At 53.6% G+C, this 9,237-nt stretch overlaps 1 protein-coding gene across 1 annotated transcript in view; it reads right to left on the minus strand.

The window, feature by feature from the left end:
• Positions 1–5,011, minus strand: part of LAPTM5 (lysosomal protein transmembrane 5) — a 23,216-nt gene extending 18,205 nt beyond the window's left edge. The window contains exon 1 of the mRNA XM_059376937.1: positions 4,850–5,011. Coding sequence (XP_059232920.1) covers positions 4,850–4,936 — 87 coding nt within the window. The 5' untranslated portion in view covers positions 4,937–5,011. The remainder of the gene's footprint in view (positions 1–4,849) is intronic.
• Positions 5,012–9,237: the final 4,226 nt, after the last annotated feature.

Below are 9,237 nucleotides of genomic sequence, written 5' to 3' on the forward strand. Positions count from 1 at the left end.
CTGTTGGAGAATTTATCTGCATTAAAAACAGGCTCCTTTACACAAGAGAGGTTTGCTTGACTTTCTTTGTTTTGCAATTTAAAAAGTAGCATGCTAGAGCAACCAGAAAAATAAAGCAGCCCTGGGTTATAACCCAAGGCATAAAATAAATAACCACGAGTTTCTACGGACATAAATAAATACATCGTTTAGTTATAGAACAGATAAGGAGAACAAACCGATCTCCCATGAGAAATTCCACATATCTCTAATATTAGGTAGCTCGTCTGCCCTCCAGAAGTAACTTTCCACTCCTTCAGTGACGTTCTTCCAGAAAGGACAGTATGGGGTGGGGGACAGCGGGGAGAAACCCGACAAACACGACCTTGGCCAGGCGGTCAAGGTCACCATGAACGGTGATGAGACATGTCGGGAGTCCACACCTTTGATAGGATGGGCTGAGAATCGCCCTTCACCTCTGCCGCCTCCCTCCCAAGAACACTTCACCGGAGCCCAACCAAGAGAAAACTAAAAGTCCCTTTTGATGAGTATTTGACTAAATGTATGAGCAGTACTCCTCAAGACTGTCAAGGTCACCCAGAACGTGGAAAATCTGAGAAACTGTCCCAGCCAAGGGGAACCTGAGGAAGCACGAGGATTAAATGTAACGTGGTACCCAGGGTGGGATGCTGAGAGAGGAAAGAGATCCGAGGGAAAAGCTGAGAAAATCTGATTAAAGCCTGGGTTTGAGTCAGGGTCCTGATGGGGACTCGATGGTGACAAATGTGCCATTCTAATGTAAGATGCTAGCCCCGGGGGAAACCAGGTGAGGAGCGAACAGAAACTCTACTGTGTTCACAAGAGTTCTGTGAATCCAAAACCATTCTAAAATTAAATTTCCTTTAAAAAGCAGTACACGCACTGAGCGGTCCGTTGAGTGACCGACTCTTGATTTCTGCTCAGGTCACGATCTCAGGGTCATGGGACCAAACCCCAAGTTGGGCTCCCTGTTCCTTGAAAAGCCAGTTTGAGATTCTCTCTTCCTCTCCTTCTGTCCCTCCCCCTGCTCATACTATAAATAAATAAATAACACAAGCTTTAAAAAAAAGTAGTTTATGCTCATTGTACCAAGTAGAGAGAATATAGGCATGTAGGAAAAATTAGAGTTTTCATAACCCTATTACCCAGAGATAGCCAGAGCTAGCCTCCTTCTCTCCTTGGCCTAAAGCAGGTGCAAGCTTTTCATCTGGGCAAGGCATTTTAATGCAATTCTAGGCAGCTTGGAGGGGAAAAGTCAGGGAAGGAGCTATTTCTGGGCAAAGGGGTCTTCTGGGGACTCGCCCACTCCTGTCATGGGCTTAGGACGTACTTTGGGTTGCCAGACAAGCCAGGCCCAAAGAGGCCAATTTAAGAAAGGTCTCTGGGGGTCCTGGGTGACTCAGTAGGTTAAGCATCTGCCTTTGGCTCAGGTTATGATCTCAGAGACCTGGGATAGAGCCCCTCATCGGACTCCCTGCTCCGGGGGAAGTCTGCTTTTCCCTCCTCTGCCTCTTCCTGGCTTATGCTCTCTCTCTCTCTCTCTCTCTCTTTCTCTCTCTCTCTCACTCTCTCTCTCAAATAAAATCTGTAAGAAAGAAAGAAAGAGAGAGAGAGAGAGAGAGAGAGAGAGAGAAAGGGGAAGGGAGGAAGAAAGGAAAGAAAGAAGGAAGAAAAGAAAAGAAAGTTCTCTGACTCCTTTACACATGCAAGTTTGAGTCAGAAATCACCCGTGACCAAGGAAACCCTCTACACAAACCCAGCGGGACCTTGAGGGAGACCCTCCAGACCTTGGACACAAGAGGGTCCTCCCATAAGGAGGTCCCCCATGACCGATAAAGTGTAGCACTGTCTGAGGATACCAAAGACCTAATTTAACCCTCCCCAGAGAGGCCAAGTCCAGGAATAGCTCTCAGTGTGCTGTTGTCATCCGTGACCGGCCCCAGATGACAACCGTCTGGGCCATCAACACATCTGGACAGCAGCTTCTCTTTTTCCATCCAGATGTTAGAGACCCTGCCAGCACACCTGCCACCCAGCCCCTCCCTGTCCTTTCTGGGAAGGAGCAGAGGCTTCTCCAGACTATGATTCTCCATTGCAACAAACCAAGGAGCCCAGAGAGGACTGCCCAGGCCAGGAGTCCAGGGTCCAAGCTTGCCCTCTGTTCTCGTGCCTTCTGCTCTAGAACATCTCTTGGCTCCCATGGTTCATGTTACAGACAGTGATCCTCAACTGGGAGTGATTTTGTCCCCAGTGGACATTCGGCAATATATGCAGATATTTTGGTGATCACAGCCCAGGGGTGCTGTTGGCATCTTGTGGGTAGAGACCAACCATGATGGTAAACATTCTACAATGTGCAGCTCAGTCCCCACAACAGAGAATTCTCCAGGCCCAGATATCAGTAGTGCACTATAGTGAAGGCCTCAGCTTGCTCTCAGCCCATACCACCTCCCTCGCCCCAAGCCGAAGCCTCTAAGTTGATCTGGGTAGTATCCCTACACAAGCTGCTACCCCTCAGTCTCTATACTTTGCACACCTGTTCCACCCTGTCCGTACTCCCCACAAGAAATCTCTATGCCTCCACCAGCATCACCACCTCCAAGAAGGCTTCCCTGATCACTTGCCCACACTTTCTCCAGCTCTGTGAGCGGGCCCCGATGTCACTTCCCCACAAAGAGGTGAGGACCTCAGACAATGGGATAAAGAAGAAACCCCAACGGGGCACCTGGGGGGCTCAGTTGTTGGGCATCTGCCTTTGACTCAGGTCATGATCCCAGGGTCCTGGGACCAAACACCGCATTGGGCTTCCTGCTTGTGGGAAGCCTGCTTCTCCCCTTTTATTCCCCCTGCTTGTGTTCCCTCTCTCGCTGCCTTGCTGTCTCTCTGCCAAATAAATAAATAAAAACATCTTTAAAAAAAGAAAGAAGAAGAAGAAGAAGAAACCTCAAGGGTCCCCAAGTCTGCACCACGCAAGACAGACAGCGGCTGGCCCACATGGCTTGCGTATGGACTCTGTCTGGCCAGCACGGGAATTTCTTTCCATCTCGAATCAGTCACCAATGCAGAAACATATCAGAAAATGCAGCATAAAAGCCTGTGTTTCCTGCTTCCCAAGGTGTCAGAAGAGCAGCTCCCGGGCCCACTACTCCTTGGTGGCAACAATCAGCAGAAGCCAGAGCCAACCCAGGATGGGACCCCCAGGTCAGCGCCGACCGTCTGTGCCACCGCCCTCCTTTCCGTGACCTGTCCAGCCCGCAAACAGGATGGAGTTAGAACCCCCAGGGCCAGTCCCCTGACACCCTCCATCATTCTTAAAGGGAAAACTGAGGCCCAAGAGAAAAAGTCATCCCAGGTCACACAGCCAGTTAGTGGCAGAGCTGGGGTCTGACCTGGGCCCACCTCCCACAGGGACCCTCTGCGTCCATCACTGTCCTCCAGAGAACATTATGCTATCTCAGAGCTTAAAGAGGCCCTAAGGATTGGGGGTGGGGACAGCCAAGGTGCCCTCGCCATCTCTCAGGGTCACCCCTCTGGCTGGAGCCAGGCAAGACAGCCTCTGAGCAACTCCCCAAGCCAGCATTCTGGGGTCTGACAGCTTAACTCTGGCTACGCGGCCATGGGCGCTGGGTCTGACGCACACCGATAACAAACACTTCCTCTCCGTCAGGCACTGCTCTGAGCCTTGTAGATATGAACTCCCTTGATGCTCTCAGCAGCCCTATCAGAGACGTAGTACTATTTTCAGTGAGGAAACTGGGGTTCAGAGAGGTTAGGTAAGCAACCCGAGGCCGCACAGCTAGGAAGCAGCGAGGCCAGGACTTGCACACATGCGTGCACCCAGAGGCTGTGAGCTGATGCCCCTCGGGAGGCCGTGCTCTGGCCACAGCCCTGCCTGACCTTCCCCGAAGCAGAAGGCAGGTGCAGCCAGGCTGAAACAGGTCACAGACACCCACCACAGAATGCCAGATTTAGGCTAATTTTGAGGAAGCCCTTCTAGGCTCATGAGAAAACGGTTACCCACAGGCCCTGGGGGAGCTGGGTGTGGCTCAGAGTGGTACAGTGGGTGGGGGTGCAGGGAGATGGTCCGGACAGAGACCCCAACCTTCACCCACCAAGACAGAGTGGGGAGCCTCTGGCCCCAGGGGGCTGGGGCTCACCCAGTATCTCCCTACATTCAGAGAAGATAGAGGCTCCATGCTGGGGCTGTGCACACCAGCTTCCCAAGGGGAACCGCTGGGCCGCTTCTCCGGAGCGTGGGCCAGGCAAGCCGTCCTACCCATAGCACAAGATCGCAAGTTTCCTTTGGTGGAGAGAAGGCCGTGGGGTGCCAGGCTACCAACCAGAGGCTCCAGCCCCCTCACTCCCTGCTAGGGAGTCCCGCCTTCCTCCCCAACCAAAACGCCCAGGGCCCCCACTGGGGAAGAAGCGGATCCAACTCCAGAAGCGGTCTGGGTCCTCAGACCTGCCTGCCTTCCACAGCCCCTTCCCAGCTGCTGTTGCATTGGAACCTTGTGGATGCTAAGTCATCCCATTTTACAGCGGCAGAAACTGAGCCTTGGGGGAAAACAGTGAGTTCCATTCACTTAGAAGGAGGCCCCTTCTCCCACCCCTGTTCCTCCCCGGCTGTGGCTGCAGAGCCCCCTCCCCTGTTAGGCAGAGGGGGAGACTGAGGCCCAGTGGTGGGCGGTGGTCCTCCCATGGTGGGGAGTTCCGTAGATGGGGGCCCTCTCATTTACACCCGTGCGTGCACACGTACACACACACACATGCACACACACACACACACACACACACGCATACACAGCCTCCCCACGCCTGTCTGCACACTCACCATGTGGTAGATGGCCAGCGCAGTGGTGGCAATGCGGACGTTAAAGCAGCAGCAGGTCTGGTGGACGGCAGGCGTACGGGGGGCCATGGTGCCGCTGTCCCCTGCTCCTAGGCACTGACAGGGAGAACCCAGCGCCTGGGGCAGGGCAGAAAAGGGGAAGCTGCAAACTGCCCTCCTCACTTCCTTCCTGCCCCTCAGACAGGCAGGGGCCCCCACTCGTCACCATGGGGGCGGGGCAGCAAGGAAGGGCCACAGCCTGCCTCCAGAGCCCTGCAGCTGACCCACTGCCCACCCCCGGGGAGGAGGGCCTCCCTGGAGAAGGCAGGTTCTTGCCCCTCAGGACCCCGCCATTCGGTAGCCAAGCAGACACATGCCCTGCTCACGGGATGCTCCCATCACTTCTGGAAGCAGCCTTTACCAAACCCACTTCCAGACAGAGAAACGGAGGTCTGGAGAGGTCAAGACCATCACCCCAAGTCACATCGCAGTTAGTGCCGGTGGCAGGATTCAAACCCAGATCCGCCTGGAGGCCCATGTAGCTCCCATGTCGTGTTCCGCACACGTCCTAAGCATTATCCTGGGTGGATTGTTGTAACCCTCCCCTCAGTCCCTTGAGGAAGGGACTATGACTAACCCTGTTTTCCAGATGAAGAGACCAGGGCCCAGAGAGGGGAATTGATTTGTCCAAAGTCACACAGCTAGCGTGTGGAGGAACTGGGATCTGAAGAGGGGCTGACTGGCTCGAGAGGCGGCCCCTTGGAGCGGTTCTCTTCACTCCATCCCCAGCCTCTGATGGAAGCACACACTTCCTGAGTTCCGTCCGAAGCAGGACAGAAGAATAATTACTGAGCAAATCCATCCATCATGCATCAGGCCCGGGGCTAGGCTCTCCCCACAGCTGGCTCCTTAAGGCCTCACAGCAATCTGGGAAACCCTCCGCCAAGCATCTCTTTGGGGGTCTCCAGACCCCCTGAGTCTCCCATGCAATCAGGGATCTACCCCCCCACACCCCTACTCTTGGGAAAAAGTGGAATTAATAAAGCATGACTATTATCAGGCTACACTGGGGCCTCTACTCCCTTCTCGAGTGATGAATTATCCGTACTGCAGGAAAAGAAAGGAGTATGAGGCACTTGGGAAATCTCTCCAAGTCCGCTCTGCCCAGACACAGAGCTCTCTTGCAACATACAGCTTCTTCAAGAGAACATGGGGGACCTGAAGTCCCATTCCCGCACGAGGTCAGGGACTTAGGATTGGCCACTACGGCTTCTAGTCATCTCTGCCCTGGAGAGGTTATAAAAGGTCTCTAGGCTCCTCGCCCTGGGCAGGAATTGTGCTGTTGGACCTACATCACTGAGCAGGTAGGCGTGATCAAACCTTTCTCTGTTTGCCTATGAGACCAAGAGGGACCCCGTAAGCCTGTGGCTCCTGGGCGACCCTGCCAATCCCTTCCCTACCTCGCTTTCAAGCCTCTTTATTTGCATCACAGGCCTTACTGGGACCAGACATCCCAGAAAGGAGGTACAGCGTCCTGGTTCGGCGTGTGGGCTCAAAGCTCGCTGCCTGGGTTCAAATCCTGGCACCTGCTGGCAGGGGAGCCAACACAGCAAGGGAAGTCCGGCTTTGCCCAAGCGCAGCAGGACCTGAGTGTCAGGAAATGAGAAATGCAGGAGCCAGAAGGGCCCTGAGGCCATGCTAGGGAGTCTGGAGGTAATGGAGCTGGGAAGCCACTTGAAAATTTAATACTATAATAAACGAGAGCCATGAATAACATTATGATTTGGTGAAAACTGAAGCAGGTGTAGAGCCAGTTCCCAGAGAGAGTGCCAGAACCCACTGCTGGTATGTGAGGCCATTTTGTATGGTATATGGATGAACACTTTTCATTTTTATGGTAATAAATTCATTTTAATGTGCATTATAAAAATAGACATAACTAGCCCATGAATTTTGTGATTTTCCATTTATGAGTATAATATAAAGTCCCTTTTTAAAACAGATGCATTTAAATAAAAAAGCAAGTCGGTTTAAAGAAAAATACCAAGCCGGCTGCAGGCCAGGGGGCGAGCAGGTGGAGTAAACAGCCAGCGCCAGCGTGGGCATCACTGGGAATGCTCACAGGAGCTGTGTGATCTCAGACAAAGTGCTTGAGCTCTCTGAGCTGTTGTTTCCCCATCTGCAAAACAGAGGCAGAGGGTCCTCATCCTTGATGAGGATGAGAGGAGGTTTGTTTATTTCCTCCCTTCTCTTCCCGGGGCCAGCCTGCTCCTCACCCCCACTCCCTCCCCTCAGGCCCTTGGGCAGAGGCACAGTCTGGACTTGAATCCTGATCCACCTGATCCTGGCTGGGTCCTGGCCACCCTCTCCCTCCCCGAAGCCCTGGAGTTCTGATCCATCCTTAGTTCCCGCAATGAGTAGCCTGCCTCCGGTACATGTGGGGCCCTGGGTGGGAAGGGGAGGCTCAGTCAGTCCCTATGGGATGGAAGCCCCTTCCTCCCACCCTCCTGAGGAAGGGATGCTTGTTATCCCAAATGTCAGACCCCTTCACCAAGGCCACTGAGATCAGCAGAATAAAGAGACCCACATGCCCTCCCAGGAACTTGAGAATCTATGTGACCTGACATGGTAAAGGGACTTTGCAGGTGTGATTAAGTTAAGAATCCAGACGGGAAGATGATCTTGGAATATCCAGGGCCCAATATAATCAACAGGAACCATCAAACTGCAATCATAATCATCATCAAGAAAGTAATCATAAGTGAAAGAGGGAGGCAGGAATACTGGAGGCAGACAGATCAGAAGATGCTAATTTGCTGTCCCTGAAGATGGAGAAGGGAGCAGAGTTTCCCTGTCTGAAACGGACGCACCCCGCCCATACCTGATGTCAGCCTGGTTTTAGCCCCGAGAGAGCCATTTTGGACTTCTGTCCTCCAGAGAAGTCAAGTAATAAAGTTGTGTTGTTCAGCCTGCCGAGCTTATGGTCATTTGTGACAGCCGTGACAGGAAAGGCATCCTGGCCCTCCCTGGACCCTGGGTCTCCTGGACACACCACAGAAGCCACGGCTCCCACGTTGGGCATGTCACGGACTTCTCTGAGCCTCAGTTTCCCTCCTGCCACTTATCAGACCATGAGCACACCCATCTCATCATCTGCAAGGATGAACTAAGGACATGTCTGTGGGGGTGGCAACCCTCCCACTCCCCTCACCCCTCTTCTGCGCTTTTCCATGACAAATGACACATTTTGGGCTTCTCCAGACTTCTTTCTAACTTCTTTGCCAGCTGGTGGAGAGCTTGCAAACTGGAGACCTTCAAAAGTCCAGATAAGGAGAAGGGCAGTGCTCCGTGTTCCTGCAGTGGCCAGCCAGCAGGGACGCACCTGCCGGCAGAGTTGTCCTCCTGAGTGTCCCTTCTGACAAGGGCATCTGCCAGGATTCCCCCTTCCTCCAAGGTCACCTTTCATCCCCAAAACGTCTTGTCTTGCTTCCTAATCTGCTGCCACACTCTATTCTTGTTTCCACGGACATCTCACTTTCCTCAAAGGTAGTTACATGTGAGCTTTCTTTGTGAAGCCCAAAGAACATCTCTGGGACCTCTCTCTTCCCCCACATGCCTGGAGGTAAAAATAAAACCCGCCAGGACTCTACCGGCTTTCATATTTAGACAGAGAGCTGGGGAGTCTCATCCTTTCAATTAACCTGAACTACTTAGGAGGGCCCAGCTCCCAGTAAGGACTCAACGCGGGGGAGCTATACTGATAGGATTATTGCTCAGATCAGTCACTAAACCCTTTTCCCAACTTGTAACTCAATTGAGCTTCCCCCAGTCCCGGCTTGGAGAGGAAGGGGGTGAAGAGGTGTTTATCAGCCCCTTGGCAGGCCCAAGAGGTCGGGGGCCTGCCCAGGGACACACAGTAGGCCAGCAGCAGAACCCGCATGTGGGTCGTGCCTGCCTGGGGACGGCTATGGGGAGGCCCATGGGTGATGCAGCCACAAGGGGTCGTTTGGGGGCTCTCTTCCTGGGGGTGCTCCCAAGTGCCCTATGCAGCTCACCCTGTACAAGGGTCAAGCTTCCTGCCCCACCACGGTCCTGTGATCAGCTCCTGGCTACCCTCACCACCTCCTCCCCACTTTTGAGTTTTGGAGCTGGGACCTACAGGGCCAAGGTCAGTGGCATGGAAAACACGAGAAACCACCCAGACCTCTCTCCCCTGTCCATCCCCTGCAACCCTACCTGTTCCCCAGGGGCCTGCCCACGCAGCCTTGAGGTAGCTCCCCTACACCCCTCTCCTGCGGAAGGAAGCCAGGCCTGGACCTCAGAGGGTCATCCTGGCAAGAACAGCCCGCCAGGGAGAACAGGCTCTCCTATGACTGACCCGTCATAGGCTG

Source organism: Mustela nigripes, chromosome 14 (genome assembly GCF_022355385.1).
Source record: "Mustela nigripes isolate SB6536 chromosome 14, MUSNIG.SB6536, whole genome shotgun sequence".
NCBI lineage: Eukaryota > Metazoa > Chordata > Mammalia > Carnivora > Mustelidae > Mustela > Mustela nigripes.